General features: G+C 38.6%; 2 protein-coding genes across 3 annotated transcripts; one reads left to right on the top strand and one right to left on the bottom strand.

Annotated features, from left to right (window-relative positions):
- Positions 1-896: 896 nt before the first annotated feature.
- Positions 897-2,395, top strand: LOC140993613 (cilia- and flagella-associated protein 20). 2 transcript variants are annotated; one of them, XM_073463098.1, is made up of 6 exons: positions 897-1,246; positions 1,376-1,455; positions 1,535-1,646; positions 1,744-1,932; positions 2,020-2,133; positions 2,223-2,395. In XM_073463098.1, the coding sequence occupies exons 1-6, from the start codon at positions 1,163-1,165 to the stop codon at positions 2,223-2,225; spliced, it is 582 nt and encodes a 193-aa protein (XP_073319199.1). In that variant the 5' UTR covers positions 897-1,162; the 3' UTR covers positions 2,226-2,395. The 2 variants fall into 2 exon arrangements, with proteins under 2 accessions (XP_073319199.1, XP_073319198.1); XM_073463097.1 differs by having other exon boundaries at positions 2,220-2,395.
- Positions 2,396-2,538: 143 nt separating this feature from the next.
- On the bottom strand, positions 2,539-19,727 carry dgat1a (diacylglycerol O-acyltransferase 1a). Its single transcript, XM_073463096.1, has 17 exons — positions 19,257-19,727; positions 16,680-16,767; positions 11,127-11,167; positions 10,178-10,263; positions 9,467-9,519; positions 8,926-9,031; positions 8,579-8,707; positions 8,039-8,113; positions 7,843-7,946; positions 7,677-7,715; positions 7,489-7,530; positions 7,278-7,322; positions 6,703-6,815; positions 6,340-6,405; positions 5,963-6,050; positions 5,607-5,669; positions 2,539-5,520 (listed from the first exon to the last, which is right to left on the bottom strand). The coding sequence occupies exons 1-17, from the start codon at positions 19,544-19,546 to the stop codon at positions 5,374-5,376; spliced, it is 1,575 nt and encodes a 524-aa protein (XP_073319197.1). The 5' UTR covers positions 19,547-19,727; the 3' UTR covers positions 2,539-5,373.
- Positions 19,728-20,038: the final 311 nt, after the last annotated feature.

The following is a 20,038-nucleotide window of genomic DNA, read 5'->3' as shown; positions in this document are numbered from 1 at the left end:
ACACACACATTTCTAGAAACAGAAAAAAGAAAGAAAAAGACGGAGAAGAGATCTTCTACATTTGTTCTAACAGAGATGTGGAGGGAAGCAGCACCTCATAAACCACGGTGACATAAACAACCAGAGAGATGGCCAACACTCCAATGTGTGTGTGTGTGTGTGTTTTAGTGTGTGTCAAAATGTCAAACAAACTGCTGTAGCACAGACCTCGCCTGACTACTAGCAGATGAATTCATCTTGGTTTCTTATGAAAGTAATAAGGGACCTTTGATTTATGTTGCATCGCTGGTGATGTCATTTTGCAGAGTGCCTGGTTAATGTTTGATTAAAACTTTCTTGGCTTGTTCAAATATTTGAAACCTTTGTCAGATCTATCCTGGTCCGGCTTGTTTAAAGTGCTGGAGACAGAGAGGAAGGATGTCCCACTTGACACTTTAGTGGGATTTAGTGGGGGGAAGGAGTTCTGATATATAGGAGGAAGCTGAGATATACTCAATATTTTAGTTAGAGGACTTCATGAGTAAAACTAGTGCTTTGGGCTGGCTTGATTGTCAGTGCTGGGCATAAATCCTAAATTACTTCTAGGATGTTTTGGAAGTTGGATCAACTCTGTTATCTTGGCTTATTATTATCATACATAAAACGAATGTGAAAATAGCTAATTTATAATAATCATTGGGATTAATTTAGTCAAAACCACTAAATGAGCCCTCATATTGAATAATTGGGTTTTATTATTAAACTCATTCCGCGAAGACCCGCCCTAATCTGCCTCTAATTGGCTTGATTGGTTGCACTTGTTGGGGTTAGAAGAGCAGCCAATCAGAAGCTTAGTAGGGGACGGGTCTTCCTGAAATACGAGCTGCGTCACCGCTTAACAACCACCGTGATACCGTTTAAATATTCCGTTCCTTAGCAACACCAAATAATGAAGAGGTGACCACTGGCTACGCGTTTGTCATTTTACGAACCTCTGAGAGCATAGACGTGTGGAAATATCACAATTCACGACAATACATTATTTATATTTAACTTAAACGATTTAACTTCTGGTAGCGGAACTGCTTATTTTGTACCACACGGAACCTGTAGCGCAGGGAACGGAAACCACGTCTGTAAACAAACGCAACGCTCGTTAGCAACAGATTTATACAGAAAGAAGATGTTTAAAAACACATTCCAGAGCGGATTTTTGTCTATTTTGTACAGCATCGGCAGCAAACCGCTTCAGATTTGGGATAAAAAGGTAAGCAGCGATTCAAAGTGGATGCTATGAAGCTCATCAAGCTTCCTTAGCCGGTCGTGCTAAAGCTAACTAACTATATTTCGATTGACTGCGCAGCCTTAATATACATACTTTTCTGTGTGTACACAGGTGAGGAATGGTCACATCAAGAGAGTAATAGACAATGACATCCACTCCCAGGTGTTGGAGGTCGAGGGGGCAAACGTCAGGTGAGTTTGTGTCTGTTTAATTGATTCTTCAGCTCAGGGCAACTCATTAAAGCACCCTCATCTCTTCTCGTCTCTGTAGTACCACCTACATAACGTGTCCAGCAGACCCAAAGAAGACACTGGGCATCAAGCTGCCCTTTCTTGTAATGATCATAAAAAATCTGAAGAAGTATTTCACCTTTGAAGTCCAGGTAGGGTATATGCACTCTCACAGATACAGACCTGTTCCATGTTTTGGTGGTACAAACAAGTAAAGTGGACATATTCTCCCATCTTTTAAACTTTCAGGTGTTGGATGATAAAAACGTTCGTCGGCGGTTTCGGGCGAGTAACTACCAGAGCACGACGCGAGTGAAGCCGTTTATCTGCACCATGCCAATGAGGCTGGACGACGGCTGGAACCAAATTCAGTTCAACCTGTCGGACTTTACCAGGAGGGCCTACGGAACCAACTACCTTGAGACGCTGCGTGTACAGGTCAGCGCACAGAGACAGATTAGAAACCAGCTACAACTCTGTATTCTCTTTCAGTTGCTAATGTCTAACCTGCTGTTTTCCTCTCAGATCCACGCTAACTGTCGGATTAGGAGAGTGTATTTCTCAGACAGGTTGTACTCTGAAGATGAGCTCCCAGCAGAGTTTAAACTATATCTGCCTGTCCAGAACCAGAAAGCCAAGGTGAAACACACACATCACTGCATTTACTTATAACATGACATATAACTTGTCTTACACCCGTCTGTTTTTGTGTTTGTCTCTTGCAGCAGTAGTTATTCTCAGCCTGCCCTCTTCCCTCGGACCTGCTGTGGAGTTTAGCTGTAAGGTTTTCTGTGTGTAGATGTATGATGAACTTTGTAATATTATATTGTAATTTTGGAGCTAAGAGTTTTGAGTGCGGTCTCGTGTTGCTCTCTGCACAATAAATTTTTTTATGGACCAATTTGTCCTCAATTTCAATGCATGCTGTATTTTAAAGACGAGCCAAATAACCAGGAAATTCACAATAATCCAGATACCTACTGCTAGAATGAAGGCCTGGTGCTGGCGTTTAAAAATACAAAGAAAAACAGACGAGTCCATTCATCAAATATAAATAATCTTTATCAAACAACACAAATAATCTCAAGTGAAAGGCTATGAAAATGATTTCACTTTGATTCACTTTGGATTTCTGTATACAGTATGAACAGATCAGCAATACATTCATTTCACTAAATGTTGCATCAAACAATCATCCACGAACAAAATTAACTTAAATGACATAAAGCTGCATCTTCAACTCATTTTCCAAATGCAGTAAGTGCAAGGGTTTCAGGAGAACAAGATAACATGAAAAACGAACCGGGAAGAATTTTGATATCCCTGTCTTAAGCATAAACACTGTGACTTCATAGTTTCCTTCTCGCAATATCAGAAAAACAAAACAAAGCCAGGTATAATTAAAAGTAAACAACTGAACTGCGTGAACGCATTGACACACTGGAGAGTCATGCAAATGAAAACAAAGAATTAATTGCACCTTTAAGTATGAGTTCAAAATACCATTAAATGTCTCTGCCAACATATTCGGTCACAGACTGACTTGAGTAATTTTAATCATTTAGTGGTCAAGTCTTTCCACTGCACAAATGTGCATTTTGGCATTGAGATACAGGAGTTGCAAATATGGTACTCAAGGCATTGTTGCTACATCTGCTGCTTCAGCAATAATCCTCAGATGTTCACTCTTTATAAAACAAAAGATTGAACAAATGTCATGCACTCACTACTGCAACACAGGTTTTAAACTGGGTCGTGTTGATAAAAGTCAGGTCAGATTAATGTATATATAAAGCTGCCATTTGTGCGCTGAAACACCAATAAGGTGATAAGATTTACATATGGCTCTCATTAACAACAACAGATTTAAAAATTAACACTTGAAAAAGGTCATACTGCTATAGGGTTACATCTGGACAAGAATTTGAAGTAAGGGCAGTAAGTGTTATAAACTATTGGTATAAAATGTTTGTACGTGTTGAGAGTAAGCATATTTTTCCCAGCAGGCACGTATAAATTTCAAGAAGGATCGTCAGTCTTTTTGAGAACTGGTGTTATGATTTAACAACAGCGTTATGCCTAAAATGTGGTCAGGCATTGGGAAAGAAAAGAGGACATACATTAAAAGAAAAAAACCTGAAAAGGCTCCAATTTAACATTATCAGTCAACTGTCATCATATATTTGGAAAGCATATTAAAGCATAAAAAATAAAACAAAAGGACATCTTTCTATAATAACTTTGATATGGCAAAATCAATATTGGCAATAGTGTCAGGCTGTAATAGCTTTCAAATCAGGACTCTTCAGAATTTAGATACTGAAAAGAATGTGGCATGAAACTGCTGTTTGAAACTCTCATTATCACCACTGCAGCTGCTGTTTCTCTTTGAAACAACCCTCATATAACAAACTGTCAACAAGCAAATTACAAAATATACTAATTATTTTAACAAAACATATTTTCCTTACACGATTGCTATAACTTAAAGAATACATTCATAGAAATCTATTGCTTCAGTCGACAGCATGCATCTCTTTAAAGTGCAAAAAACATTCATTGGTTCAAATCAGTAAATCAACTACTGCAGTAAATCATTGATTGTAAATAAAATACAACATAAATTATAATTTCTAGATGGCAAAACATAACTGCAGACAGATACAGCTGTACAATGTATAAAATAAACCTGATAAGTCAAATGCAACACAAATAAATACAATAAAGCCAAGGCAGACAACACATCTGTAGCATGTACTGATACACGTAGAGCTTGCATTGATGTTATTAGTAGTTGAGAAATAGAGGCGAAGAGGCTGCCTGGAGGTCCACGACTGTACAAGTAAGGTCCTTCTCAGTCTTCAGTTTCCTGCCTTTGACCACATTTGTTTAACAAATCTTTTTTATTATAAATGTCTAATACTCAACAACCTCATTGCTTCAAAAAGAGTGTTTTATACAGAATACTTGTAAAAAATAAATTGTTGCTGTGGTCAATTTTAACACTTTGAGACATCCTACATTGGAAATTGGATTTTTTAAGCCTTAGCTTGGAGAAACAAACTGTTAATCTGGCTTCATAATAGCACTGTTGCCTTTGGACACAAGTAAAAAGTGACTTTTCAACCACAGAAACATAGAAACAGCATTTTCATATTGGCTCCACAGAGGCAGGATTCTGTCCTGGCTTCTGCTCGCTCGGCAGTGGTTCACATTTGTTTCCAAAACTCGAGCAGTGCCCGGTTACAAACACTGTTTCCACTTTAAAAGCACTTCAATATATTCAAAAGTTCAATAACTTTTTGTCAACGGTCAGGCGGAAAATGTTATTAAATGCACCAAACCTTTTTTTGAGCTCATGAATCATCACCCACTGATATTGGCTATTTGAGGAAACCTCATCACCGCACATTTACTTTAGATAAAGTCATTCATCTAGCATATCTAACAATGATGGATCAGTTTCAATTAATAGAGATCAAAGTGCTATTTCACTCTAAGTTTAGGATCCGATGCTAGATAGAGATATTAAGACAGGGTGATCGCTGTAGATACAGAGGTTTGCCTAAAGTTGCCTTTGTCCTAATAAAGTGGTATACCCCTTTAAACCGAGCACTCCTCCTGTTGTTAGAACACGTTCCTGATATCCTCTGGGTCATTTCTATTTAGTGCAAAAATCAAGAAGTCAAAAATAATTTTCCTGTTGGGTTCATATTAGCAGAGCTTCTTCATACTTGTCTGCATTTACTCATTGAGTTGTCCTGCAGGCTGGTGTGTGTGTGTGTGTGTGCGCGCTCGTGCGCTTGTATGTGTGTATACAACATGACTTGCACATGTTTATGTGTGTGACTGTGGAAGCTTTAATACATTTGTCCAGTACTATGTAGTGCCCCCATAATGAATGACATAGTAGTCATGGACGTACATCAACACAGCGACAGGCTGGCCAATGATGAGGGAGATCCACACAGCGGTGTTGCCATAGTTTCCATTCAGGAAGCGACTCACAAACCAAGCCAAAGGAACCTGGAGAGATGAAAGTTCAGAGGTCAAAGTGCGCTTGTGTGTGTTTGGGATGAGGGAAAGAGATGCAATATTCAAATGTGTCATACCTGAGCCATCATTCCCATAAAGGCCCACAGTCGGAACATCTTCAGAGGAACACTCACCAGGTACTGGAGGAAAAAGTGTTTATCAAAATCTATTGGTAATATCTAAATATAAGAAGGTAAAAGCTGCACACACCTCCAATAACTTTTTATTTTTAGCTTCAAGAATTAAAGTTTCGGCACATCTCGCCGTACTTGGATGTTGCCATCATGTTTCAATAAAACAACTGTCCACAACCGGCTGTTTCATGTCCAGACATTAATTAAAAGTAAAAAACAATACAGATGTTTTGAGGTTAAGTTAGCCGATATGGAGACTTTCATAGTGCTTCGTGGAAGACTGAATGCTGTTGGTTCACCTCGTGGAAGAAAGCCGACACCAGGAAGACAGCGGTTTGAGCACAAAACTTGTTGATCCCCTTCCTCAACATTGGCTTATAAAAGTGTCTGTAACACACAAAGACACATGATGAAGGGAAGGGAAGGCAATTCTGGAGAAAGACAGTTGATATAGTCATTAAATACGCTTTGGCCCGAAATTCTAACCCAAAGCGTCTGTATTTGACGACTTTGCAGTGAGACTTAACAATAATCAACTATCTCTTTTTTAATTATTGCACGTCAAATATTAGGTAATACAAGCTACAGTGAATGTGAAGCTGTAACATCGAACAAGGAGTCAATGTTCAAAAAATACTAGAAAAAAAAAAAACATTTTAGAAAGGTTGGTGGTCACCTCAGACACCACTTGTGAACTGGGATATTCCAGTTGGCCCAGAAATATGTGACAGTCTCAGAGTTCCTGAAATAAACCAAATGAAACAGTTTGAGAATTTGAATTCAAGGTCATTGGACCTTCTAAATGATGGATATATACATCCTTTAATAAATGCTTTTATTCCTGAGTGCTGTGTTACAAAAACGTATTATGTATGTGCATACTTTCATTTGGAAACAAGTTACTGCTGTTTGTAAGATGGAAAAATCAAATCAAATTACCCTGGCGATGAGATCGCTTTTAAAAAATGTTTATTTACATCTGTGAATAGTGTATGTACTACTAAATGTAATTGTGTGACTGAATGCTGCTTCCACTCACCACCAGTCTTTGTAGAACTCTCTGTCTCCGAACTGCAGCAGCTCTGCCACAAAGTTCATAGAGGAGTGGAAAAACCAATAGAAGAATATTAACCATATCAGATGGTTAGGGACCTGGGAGAGGAAGAGGAAGAGGAAGAGGGAGAGGAGAGGAGAGGAGAGGAGAGGAGAGGAGAGGAGAGGAGAGGAGAGGAGAGGAGAGGAGAGGAGAGGAGAGGAGAGGAGTGGAGTGGAGTGGAGTCTGGGTTGGTAGGGTTACACTATGGCTGCCATGTTACCAACTCTTTTTCAATACACGTGAGACAGTCGTCACAACTGTTTCAATATGTAAAAGCAAATGGTAGAGGAGGTGTATAATGTTATGATAGGACTCAATTATGTGTCCAGTGTACGGTGGGAAAGGGTTGGTAAAATTCCAGGAAAATTTCCAAGGGAAGTTTTTTGGGAAATCTTGCACAATTTCAATGTGAATATAAAAATGGTACCTTTTTATTAGTGACTTTATTTTGGGGTGAAAATACACTTGGAAATTACCTTAAATATTCCAGTGTAACTACAGTATGTCCATATACTCACAGCTAACTTAAGGAGGCGCTCCACCATCCTAGAAAAGTCCATTTCCTGCGAGAGACATGAACAATGAGATTTCGTCATTATCAAAGTCTGATCTTAGCAAAAAACAATTATAGCATATGGGCAGAGGTTGTTGGTAAGGCTCTGAGGAAGCAGACACATTACATGCAAGGTAAAATAAATAAAGTGTGTGTGTTTGTGTGTGTGTATGCACCTGAAATGGTTTCATTGAGTTCTGTATGGTGGGAACCATCCACTGGAAGATACAAATGAAGACTGTGTTAGTTTGCAATAGGAAACAATTTTCATGATCTGATTGTCTCTGCTGAACCTTGTGTGTGCAGAGTACACCATGAAAGCTCGTCTGTGTGATTTAAATAATGTAAATGTTCATCAACATACCTGCTGTATCAATCCTACCAACAGCTGCATGAAGAAAAGCTACAAGAAAGAGCAAAAAGTGTTAACATGCATGTTTTTGGTTCATTTCCACCCATCTCAGTTGACATTTTCAAGAACATGTACATTGTGTGTGTGTGTGTGTTTGTGTGTGTGTGTTCCCTCTCACCATTTCAAAAAGTCTTCTCATCAGGAACCTTTTGCGTATTCGAGATGACCGCGGGAAGTTGAGCTGGTAGCAGAGAGTTGGGGCAAAGACAAAGTAGTACATGTCTACAGACACAAAGAAACAATACATTCATTTATTATTAAAACGCTTCATTTAGAAACTCTGGTATTTATCTCCGTGCGGGCACCATGGTTACCTCTGTGGGTGAGGTTGCCTGGGTAGGAGACGTGAGAATGAACAGCTGAACCATTGGATTGTGCCACAGATGGACCTGAAAAACACATAAAAAAGGAGATGTAAATTAATCAGTACTTTAAGTCTCACAAGCTCATTTCACTCGCTGCCATACCCATGTCTTCCTACAACAGTCAACCAAATTCCATTATAATTATTGCTCGATTACTCTGTATTAGAGTGAGGAGATAAAGTCATCAAGTTGCATTTGCGATTAAAAATAGATTGAAACCATACACCACTGTGATCTGTAAGTGTGTGTGTTAGCCAAAAGCTTCATGTCATGCTTTCTTGTCACCACTAGATGGTAGTATAAGAAAAATAATACATACAAAAATATGATATTTATATGTATATATCTAGTTTACAGGCCTTTATTTAGCCAAATTAAGCTGTTTGTCTAAACTGTTGACACTAGGGTTAAGTGCCCTGTGCTACATCTGTGTGCCTACTAGTTAGATAATATCTCCTCAACGGTTTGTGTGTGTGTTGATATACTTACATGAGTATGAGCGTGTTAGTCTCTTGGCTTTCGCCTGTCTGATTTCTCTACACCACCTGTTGGTGTCTTGGTAGGAGTACAGCTTGAGAAACAGTACTGTGTAGATTCCTAGGGAGAGCACACCACCCACTGACACACGCACACGCACACACACACACACACACACACACACACACACACACACACACACACACACACACACACATATATGAAGCACTGTGTACAAATAGGAACAAAGCTAAAAACAGTTTATTAGCTCAACAGTTTTCCAAATTAATTCACATTCAAAATGCCATATTTATGTCTCATAACTTTACCACATAAACATGTATATATTAAGTATGTACCTGGGGTCATGGAGGGCACAGTGAGCACAGTGGCTGAAGGAAATATCAACAGGGCAGTCAAGTTGAAAATGTGAAGGATCAGTCCGGTCATTTCAGAAATGGTACCCTTGAAAAGATGAGAGAAAAACAAAGAAGAGTTTAGCCATTACCACTCATATAACTAATAAAGATATGCCTTCATTATGTGTTACTTTGTCTTTGCCCTTTTCATAGTGTTTTAGATTATGTTATCTAATCTGAACCAGGAGTGGCCGGTTTCTTATCAGAGTAAAGAGCTGGCACAAAAAGGGGAGGATTTACTGAGTACACTCCAGGACGTTTAAGCAAACATCCTTGATGGGAGATCCCTGATTGATAAATAAATAAAGCCTACACTCTCTTTACAGTTCATTTTAAAATGCAGCAATATTTTCAATCCCTAATCAAAGTTATATTGTCACCCGTAGGTCTTTGAGATCCAAACAAAGGTGAGGTCAATGGCCTATAGGACTTTTATAAGAAAAGATGACAAACAAGTATGCAAATCATAGTAAGTACTCACCACAGCCAGACGCCTCTCAGTGTACAAGGCTGCTAAGATGAACACATTAGACACTGAAACAGAGAACAGACAAACAACAGAATCATAAGCTACAGCACATACTGTAGATGTGACTAGTAGGCTGATTTTATTACTCACAGACAACACAGACAGAGAGATGGAGAAACTGGTAACTGGTGTTGAATGCTGATTTTGTGGTTAATTTCAGGTACAAAAATAGTCCAGCGTTTCTCTAAAAAGTAGCACTTTATTTAGATCGATTGTTCTAATGTCAGTCTGTAGGTAAAGAGGAGGACAACTATGTTTTTTCAGCTTTCAGCTTATTATTGACTTGTTTCACTGCAAGTTGTTTCCAGAAAAGAGACAATGTCACGTCTTCATTGAGTAAATAAAGAGTAAATAATCAATAACAGCTGTGCTAGAATATTAAATGCAAGAACTCAAAATGCTTCTATGCTATCTTTGAAAATCCTGCTCATTAAATCTATACGCCATGCTGTATCACATCAGCCATTTGCGACATAGCACTTTGTGTTACCATGAAAGGAACTAATGTTTCTGGATTTAAAACGGGAAATACGGGTAAAACACTTCAAGATTGATGTTCAAGTTGAACTTTGCCAAGTTCAGCTTGAACATCAATCTCGAAGTCAGGTCACAGAAGGACAAGTGGTTGTAATTCCTTCACCTACTGTTTAAAATGCTACATACCAATGATGACGCAAGCTGCAGGCCAGCTATAGGGGTCCTTCAAGAAGAGAGACACTACTTGAATAGGGTCCACCAAAATACCATACCTAGATGAGAGAAAAGAGAAGTGAGAATATTGATCCAACAAGGCATAATTTAAAAATGGTTTTAGTTTATAATTTAGGATTGGTGTTGTCAGGTAAAGGTTTGGTGATGTTAAGGAAATGGCAAGAGTGGTGGCGGAGTGTGGTGGGGGGAGGAGAGAGTCAGGCGCAGAACCGTTCCTTCTGGAGGAATAATCACCCAGAGTCACATCAGATTCTGCTCTGATCCAGAGATGTTTACCGACGGGAGGAGAGCTCAGAGATAACTTTTAAACTTTTGGGATTAAAAAGTGGATATTTCACTCCTGTTTATCAACTTGACCTCCATTGTCAGTTGTTAATGTACTGTAATGTTGACTGCCGACTGGAGCTGGAGGGGGAATGTACTTTACTACATGAATGTAACGTTACAGACAGGAGAGGGGGGAAGAAGAGAGAGAGCTGTAGTCTCAGGTGAGTGCTGAATTCAGTGAGAGCTGACCTGAATTTAAGCCATTGCTTGCTAGTTTACGGCTAATGTACAGTAAAGTAATCTGGCTGTTTGGGGTGAATAAACACTTGAGTTGCGTGAGTAACCAAATCAAATGCACCAATACTTTGAGTAAACTTGTAGATTTTCTCTGGGTTTGAACATCACTGGAAGGATTTGGGATAATGCAAGTACACTCCAACAAAACATATATCAAAAGGACTAGTTGTTTTTAGACATTTTAATGCAGAATTCTCACATATATAGCAACAAACTAATAAAATGCAATAAAATATGTAGTGATGGTGAGGTGGAAGACAGCCAGTTGTATAACTTGGCTTGTGTATATACAGTACATTACATAAACGTAAGTTTGTGTGTGTAGGTACATTCTCACTTTATAATGTTCTCCAAGAAGAGGCGTGCATTACTCAGCCCCTGAAAGAGAAGACGAAACAGGAAACAGGAGATAATGAGCATAGTTCACAGTATCAACAAGAGTGGATCTAGCCGTTGTTTACCAGCTCAACATATTTTTAGCCCTCTGGTGTAAATCTGGCTTATCGTTTCTCTGCGTATGATTAGTCTGCAGGTTTCAGTGTGTTTGTTTGTACGTGTTGAGTGAGTTATTATTCAAAACAAGAACAGGAACAGGCTGGTTCCTTTTACAAACAACAGTAACTTTTAGGATTAAAGGATTAAAAGGTCACTGACCGGTATACACACCTGCCCTGTGTGAAAGCTGGTGATATCTACATATTCTGTTTGAATGATTGCATAGATCAGATCTGTCTCATACCAAAGTTTAAAGAATGTGTTACTGTCACACCCTGCTGCTGCTCACTCTGTTAAAAAGTGTCAAGCAAAATAGGTTTATTATTATATAATGTATTGAAGTTCAAGGTCCGAGCCCAGCTTTATCTCAGCCAACACTTATCTGAGCTTCTACGAGATAAAACTAATCAGGACTGCATATGTATAGCATGTTTACATTTTAAGGTCATTTGTAACTTGTGGTCAGTACACAGGTTAAAGGGACAGGGAAGAAAATGAGAACAGTGAGGGGATGACACACGATAAGGTCATACTGGAGTGATTATGTGGCAGCCCACTGGTCTGCCAAGAGGCTGCAGCAATGTGGTTCTGATTCAACTATGCCTTTTGTCCAAACCACCAACCTTTGCCTTAGTAACCTTCAGCATGGACCAGAGGGGACCATCACCTACTACGACTGCAACAGTGGCCTGTACAGAGCGTTCATAGAGATCATTGCAAGATCTGATTTTGTAATATTAAATCTTGCTTAGCACACTGAAGGGTCAAAGTTTGATACAGAGCAACACCCAGGAGTTGGCAGGAATTCAGAGTCTTGCTCAAAGACACCTCAGCAGGAGGTTTACGAACTGTTTCTGTCCAGCAGCACACTATTAAATGCAGTGAGGATGTTTTTCTACCATCTGTTATCTGGCTTATGGTCAGTTACATCCATTGCATTGCTCAACCTCTGTGCTGTTATGTCTTGTTATTGTCATCTACATGGTTTAAATTGTCACAAGAAATAGGAATACATGCAGCCGTATATTTTTTCTTTACAGTTGGCTACTAATTGTCATTTTTTATATTTTTGCATGCAGACATTTGTAATTCTGTTAGGTGCAACAATATTATAAACTTGACAGTAACTCTGACCTGGGTGCATCAGTGAATTTGGGTAAAATCTCAATGTCTACATTTTTTTCATATAATTGAAAATCCATTCTTGAATAATTTTAAAATGTATCATTCTTTTAGATTTATTGTGTCACTTCTTCTCGTCTTCTAGATTGGAACATTTATGGTCCGAGTTGACCTCATTTTATTATCTAATCCTCTTTATAATCATTTACAATTTCCTCAGTAATAAAACACAAATGATAAGAAGATATAATTGTTTTTTCCCTTTCATACTGAACTACAAACATCGCTATTTACCAAATATAGTATTGGTATTTGATTGTCACGGTACAATGTCCATCTCAGAAAATATCAGTTTCACAGTAACACGCAATTATAATTATAAACATTTACAATGACCTTAAACAGTGGAAATCCAAGGGTTTTTCTTGGTTGAACAAACACTTTTACCCTTACCAATTAATTGCTTTTATGTATGTTTTTTACCTGTCTGGGACTAGTGTAAATAAAGTTGAAGTAATGAACTTGTCTAATTAATCTGTATCTCAGTGTCCTTAGCTGTGGACAGGAGAGATGTATCAGATCTGGTGGGCATTCAATCTAAAATTAGAAAGAGCTGCTGGGGTTGGCTGAACATCACCCTGACATACAAAACTGACCTGAAAGAACTGGTGCCAAAAAAAGAATGAATGATCAACCATTTTGCATTGCCACAGGTCTGCTGTTTGAAGCTTTTCTACAAAGATTACAGTACAGTATGTTCTTGTATCTACTAAATGTAGTCAGCAATTTGTACTCATAATCCCCCCCCCCCACCACCAAAAAAAAAAACAATGTAGAAAGACCAACAAAACAAACAAGCCATTCATTTTCTGTCTTGGTAAATTCAGAAACAAATTGAGTGTGATAACATACTTGCAGCTGGCTTTGCTTTGCCTTGTCCTTATCAGCCTGTGGTCATTTAAGTGATTCACATGGTCTGTTTGGCTTCACATCAGAGGGAACAATAATATGAACCAGCTGAAGCATCAATTGTTTGGGCCTCACCCTGGGATGATTTTTGCTTGTGCCAAATATCGTCAATGTCTGACTACATCATCCAGGTCTACTGAACAAGGTACAGCATCTGAAGTATTAATCTTTTTTGCTGGTTCATATGCAGAGATATAGTAGCACCTGTCCAAATCTGCTTGCCTCTGTGTGTTTGTCTCGTTAATAAGAGCTTTAAACCTTGAAAATGACACGTTTATGCCTGCAGACCAAGGATAGCTTGAAACACAGAGATGTTTATTGAGAATGCTGAGATGATGATACACTTAATTTACAAGCACTTTAGGAGAATTGAAAGAAGCTGTTCTGAAGGCAACTAGTGGATTTTTAAACTTTATTTCCAATATCCAACTATCAATATTTTGAGATTGTGCATGAATTGAATAAGCCATAATAATAAACACTTGTCTTCAACATTCAGAGTGTAAAAATGAAGGTAAGACTGACAACACATCTAATCTCTGTTCTCTGGAAACATGCGCTCTTGCAGCTGACATTTTGAGAAATTTAGCCGTTGGTCCTGGTTATTGAGGACAAATTACACAAATAAGCTTGTAAATGTACACACAGACACACACACTCAAGACTCTGTGGTTCCACTTCACACTCTTACAGCCTAATCCTGAAGACTTCCTAAAAACGGTCTGAACCGAGCAGTGTCAACTGTCCCTGGTGACCACAAAGTAGAGGACGTGGTAGTTACGGCAATACAAACTTTTAAAGACGGCATTAATCCTGTCACAGAACTGCAAAATTAGGCTTGATTTGGAAAAGCCAACAAAAACATGCACACACACAAAAACCTACATAGACACTAACGTCACAGACACACGGACAAATATTAATCCCTGTACGTGCAACCATGCAAGTGCAGTACATTTAGATCCACATGTGCAAAACCATGCATGTGTGTGCACAAAGACAGAAACATGCACACATGTATAGAGCTCCATTTATAGTCTGTCCATTTCAATTCCATTAGGATTAGGGCTAACTGGATATTTGTATCCTCCACGCCTATCAAAATACTAACAGTGACTGGATGTTCAGAGGCACTGCAGGGCGCCTCTGGAGACACACACAGACACAGACACACACTCACACACACACACATAATTTCAGCCATTGGAACAGGAGTTCACTTGTCCTGATGTGAACCCAGTCCAGGAAGAGATATTTAAGTGCCCAATACTGACACGTCTGTATAAGAGTTTGAGAAGCCACAGACAAAAAACCACAGGGCAAAACTCACTCAACATGGCAACCATAATACATACTGAAACTTCCCTATTTTCCACTGCATCTTCAACAGTGTCAAAAACAGCAGCCGCACATGTTGTGTACAGTAAGTGCATACACTGTAGCCTAGTCTTTCAGCTGTTTTAACAGGAGCTCCTGCCAGTTTATTTTCCTGTCACATGGAGGGTGTCTGCAAGAAGCTTCTTGTGCTGCTGCTTTCAAGTGATCCTTCTTAGATCGTACTAGCGGGCTTAAGATTTGGAAGCACAAACTGTCATGCATACACAGGCTTTTTTCAGGATTATTAATAAAAATATCCCTGCTAGAAGATTAATCTTTTAGTCTCATGTTTTATTTTAGAATTTCAGAATGACTTCATTGGCCAAGCCACTGACTGAAAAGATACTGCTAAGAAAACATCCATCCGGCATGTAAATGATGTTCTAATCCATTAAGACGTGTGACTATTAAAACAAGGATTTAAAAATAAAACGATATAACACTCAAATCATTAAAGACGCTTAAAATGCAACACTTTTTCCATTTGTATTTGGTCACAGATGCTTCTTGCTTTGCACCCTATAATCATCTCACTCCTATGACTTAGGGATGACAGAAAAGTCCTCCTTGGTGTTTGCTTAATGTATGATTATTGTCTGTCACTTCAAGCCTCAGGATATACACTGCAGATATAACATAACACCCTGAAAACAGGTACAGCTGACGGAAAAGTCAATTACTGATGACTTGAGAGTGAAAGGTCAACTTATAAAGCACACTCAACTCTACTGAGATCAAACTGTACCAATCAACCCCTCTTAATCAAAAAAAAAAAAAAAGCAAATGAGAAACTACAGGAAATGTTAAACTGGGCAACAAGCACGCAACTGTGCATGCATGTGGTGAATCTACTTGTGTGAAGAGAGATAACACAGAAAGCAACTTATCAGACTTTACAGACAACTCACACAGACAAGTTTAACATAAAGGCATTGTTACAACTGACAAAAAATGTGTTACAGTAGTTAGTTAGTTATTGTAGTAGTTTTATATACCGATTTATATGCCCTGAAAAACCAAAGCACACAACTACAACTTTGGTCAAAATTGAGTTGAGACTGAAATTAAACATTTAAATGTTGATTTTATCTTCTGACAAAATGTCTATGTTCGATCTATCAGGGAGCAGATACAACCATAATTGTAAAAATATGTTGACGTACATTTAAAAAAAAAAACCTTCATTACATACTGTACCTATCTTTGTCAAGTGTTTGGTAACTACATTTGGGGGTTCTGAAATAAAACATATTTAATAAGCACATTACCACTGTTCTATCAATAACCCATTTGACTGGACAGTCAAAAAACTTTGAAGCCAATTTTTCTCAGTTTCATTGTTCACATACTTTGTGTGTGAGCTTCAAAGACAAAGAGAGTCATACGCAATTTGTTAAAAATAATGACTCAAATTTCCGACAGCTTTTAGAACAGATGTGCCGACGTGCAAGAGGCCCGCAATCTGAAGCAATGTCAAGAGATGAAAGAGAAAATGATAAATTGCTTTTTGACTTCCTGTTATGTTCTCATTCTGTGTTCATGAGTCATTCTTTTTCGTTTCACAAACATTCAAATGAAAAGAGGGGGAATATTCATCTATGTTAGGTAGAGCAGCAACTAACGATTATTGTCAGCCTGAACTGATGTCGTTGAATTGCTTCTTTTCCAAACCCCAAGACTTCATTTACTTTCATAAAGGACAATGAAAACCAGCAAATCCCAACATTTAAGAAGCTGTAACCAGCAACTGTTTGACATTTTTGCTCAAAAAAATGACTGAAACGATTGATTTATCAAAATAGCTGGCAACTAAATTTCTTTCAATCAACGGATTGATTAATCGACTAATTGTTGCAGTCCAATGTCAGGGTCTACATTGCTAATTGTATACAGCTTTGGGAGTCACTGTGTACGTAGTTTTACTCACCAGCATGACAACACACCAGTTGAGGATTCCTCTGTAGTTGCTGTAGCCACTGGCTGAGCTCAAGAGAGACTCCTGGAGGACGTGACAGCTGTGGGGAAGCAAACAGTCAACAGTTAATTGATTTTTAGGGTACATCAAGCTCTTCACATCCTGCCTGATTATCACCATGACCTGAGGGATGAAACCATTAGTCACCTCTGTTAACGAAACATTCAACTGCATCTTGAAATTAAACAAGACTGAAGGTGTATGTCAGAAGAGACCAAGAGGGATGATGCTGCATTTTGAAAACAGTGTGTATTTGGTTTGGAGGAGGCTGCATGACTCAAACTGACAACACATAGTGACTCATGGTTAGTCCACTAATTATTCAGAAGAGGAACATGCTTTCTCAAACTACACATTTCACTAATTTGACATGACAGTGTGGAGGACTCACTATGCATCACACATTCGTGAAATATTTAAGGATTTTTATTTATTTACAATGCTTGTTTTAATCTTTGTATTGCTTGATGCATTTTTTTCCCCAAACTTTCTTAAGATGAAAAAATAACTTGAGGTTTAAATTATTTTCTAGAGCTAGGGCCTCTTCTTAATGAATCACATTCAGTAGTCCAATGTGGCACCAGTCAATGAAAGAGTTTTGAAAATGTAGGTTAAAGGTATTGACCCCATTGTCCAGAGAGCATTGTGTAAACTGAGACTGTTCATCAGGCCAAGTTTTTTTTTTTTTACACAACTGTACGTGACAAAGAGTCAATAGAGCAGAGATGAAAGAGAAGGGAGAGGAGAATAAGGAATGGGAAGAAAAGAAGGATGGTGAAATTGAAAATAATTAAGAGAGGAGAGGAGAATTAGGAAAGAGTCAGGTAAAGCGGATAGAGGAGAGAATGGATGAGGTGAAGAGATGGGTGGTTTACATGACTACAGGGAGCACTTAAAGACAGAGAAAAGTGCCCTGACATGTCAGCACCAGAGCAGCAGAAGAACGTGCAGACAGAGACGTAGTCAGCAAGCACAGTATTGCAAAAGGACATGCCACAGTTGCTGTAATACAGGAAAGTGACAGTACACACATACATAGTTGGAAAGCCTCCAATGAAAGTGTTGCAATCACTTTATTCTAGCATACTAGTGTTGCAGAGTCCCTCAGGAAACAAACTTTTAACAATTTTAAGTCCAAGCCATGTGCAAAACTGCAGCCAGAATTGCATGTTTTCAAAGGTGAAGACATATCTGGAGAAAAGGGTGTGCTACCATAAAATGAATGGTTGTGTTTAGGGTTTTAGGGTTTGTGCTTTAGCGGTATGCCTTGAGACTGGTATACCACTGCAACTCTATTATGAATGTATATATGATCATTCGAACATTTGAGTGATTGCATTGTGGAAGAGGCTCCAGTTGCGTTTAATGTTTCGGAAAAACTCTTTCAAAGTAACCAAAGCATTTTCAACTACAGAGCAGTTACAGCTAATTTTATTTAATGCAGTAAAATATCTGATTCATCTGTCATATAGAACTAGTGTCAATCTTTGTACCAAGTTAATTTTGATAATAAGTCAGTTAATTTGCACAAGCAAGTTGAATATCGCTGCTTGAGTGCTATTTGACATTAGAGTGTCTCAATTTACGCGTTTACAAGCTAACTTCCGGTAATAAAAGCTAAGGAAAATAAAGGAAAAGATTTGAAATACAAATGAGTAACCTCTGACTAAATGACACTAGCGCAGTGCAATATATCATATGATATCATTATTGTGATATGAGAATATATATCGTCTTAGATGTTAGATATCGCTGTCTTTACCTGGTTTTAAAGGCTGCATTACTGTTAAAGGGGTTTTGGAGAGGAAATTCAAACTCAGATTTGTAATATTGACAATATTAATGAGGTAATAATACAAACTCAGAAATATGTATTTTTCCATAACTGAATAATCAAGCTGAACTCTGGCAGGGTCCGCCACATATAAACAAAGCAAAACGTTATGAAATTGTGTCGTCCTTGAAGGTCACTTTGTGTATTCAGTTTATTCCATCATGAAATCAAAGAGATTGTTTATTTAGTTTGATCTGGCAGTCAATGAAGATCTTTCTCTTCTGATTAAAATTTCCCCAAACTACATAGTGCTCCTTTAAAGTGTGGTACTTTTGTAAACTTACAAGACCGTCCTTTTTTTTTTCTAATACTTGCCTTTACCCACTTAGTCATTATATCCACTGATCTTTATTCATGAATTAAGTTAATATGTTGCGAAAGCACCAATATTCATCCCTGTAATATTGTCTCAATCCAAAATATCGCGATATTTGATATGCTTTTATCACCCACTCCTAGCATTTTAAGTGCTTTTGAGGAGTTTTCAAAATATGTAGGTAAATATTTTTGACTTGCGATATAGCTTAGAAATATCACAATATTATTTCGAGGCCATATCGCATATCACATCCTACAAATGAAGAGAAAATCTGTAATATCATTATGAAATGTAGCCTAGCTTGCTCGTGACATTCCAGCTGCAGGTAGCTACTTTGCGTACGTCACGTCGGAGCGTGGCATCCACGGTTCCCTACCTGAGTCTGTCGTTGATATCCTCCACTGCACTCCTCTGTTTCCTCGGAGCGTTCGCGAGCTGCTGCTCACCTGACACCCTCATCTGTCCGTCCGCCTTCCGGTTATTACTCGCATGCCTATCCACCTCGTCTTTTTTGGCTTTAGCCGGACACTGTGGTGGTTTCTCCCCGGCATCGTGCAACTTGCTCCCGTTGGCTTGTTTGACGCCGGTAGCTCCGTTGCCACCGCCGGAGATGGTCGTCCTCCTCCGGCGGGTTACGGGGCCTCTCATCTCGGCTCTGTCGCTCATCTCAGCGGCTTCAGTCACGCAGTTTTTTTTTTTTTTACCTGCCTGACATTTCTGGTCACCCGTTTCGCTCTGTTTCCACCCGCAGCTTTTTTACATGAAGAGCTGAGTGAACAGTAGCGGGCTGCCCACGTCCCAAGTCGTGTCAGTGCTGGAAATGATAAGGCGTTTCATCACTACTACTGCTCAAGGTGCAATTGTCAACAGGGTTGCCAGGTCTGTGTTTTCAACTGACATCCCCCTATCGAGCCGAACTCACAATCCACTTCCGGAAAGCTGTTCCACAAAAGTTGAAACCTAACTCGGGTTTCCTGTCCATTTTTATCGTAACATATAATTGTAAAATCTGACCTCTGAACATGTTTTTAGTCAGCCTCAACAACTATAAAGATGAGGACAACCTGATCTAGTTTATGTTTTTGTATTTTATTTATCTTTTATTATGTTTTATTTGTTGTATTATGTATTCATTAAATATTAACTCACTGGCCATCT

This window comes from Pagrus major, chromosome 3, assembly GCF_040436345.1.
Source record: "Pagrus major chromosome 3, Pma_NU_1.0".
In the NCBI taxonomy this organism is placed as follows: domain Eukaryota; kingdom Metazoa; phylum Chordata; class Actinopteri; order Spariformes; family Sparidae; genus Pagrus; species Pagrus major.
Note: the sequence above shows the minus strand (reverse complement) of the source record. Positions and strands in the feature narration are given on the sequence as shown.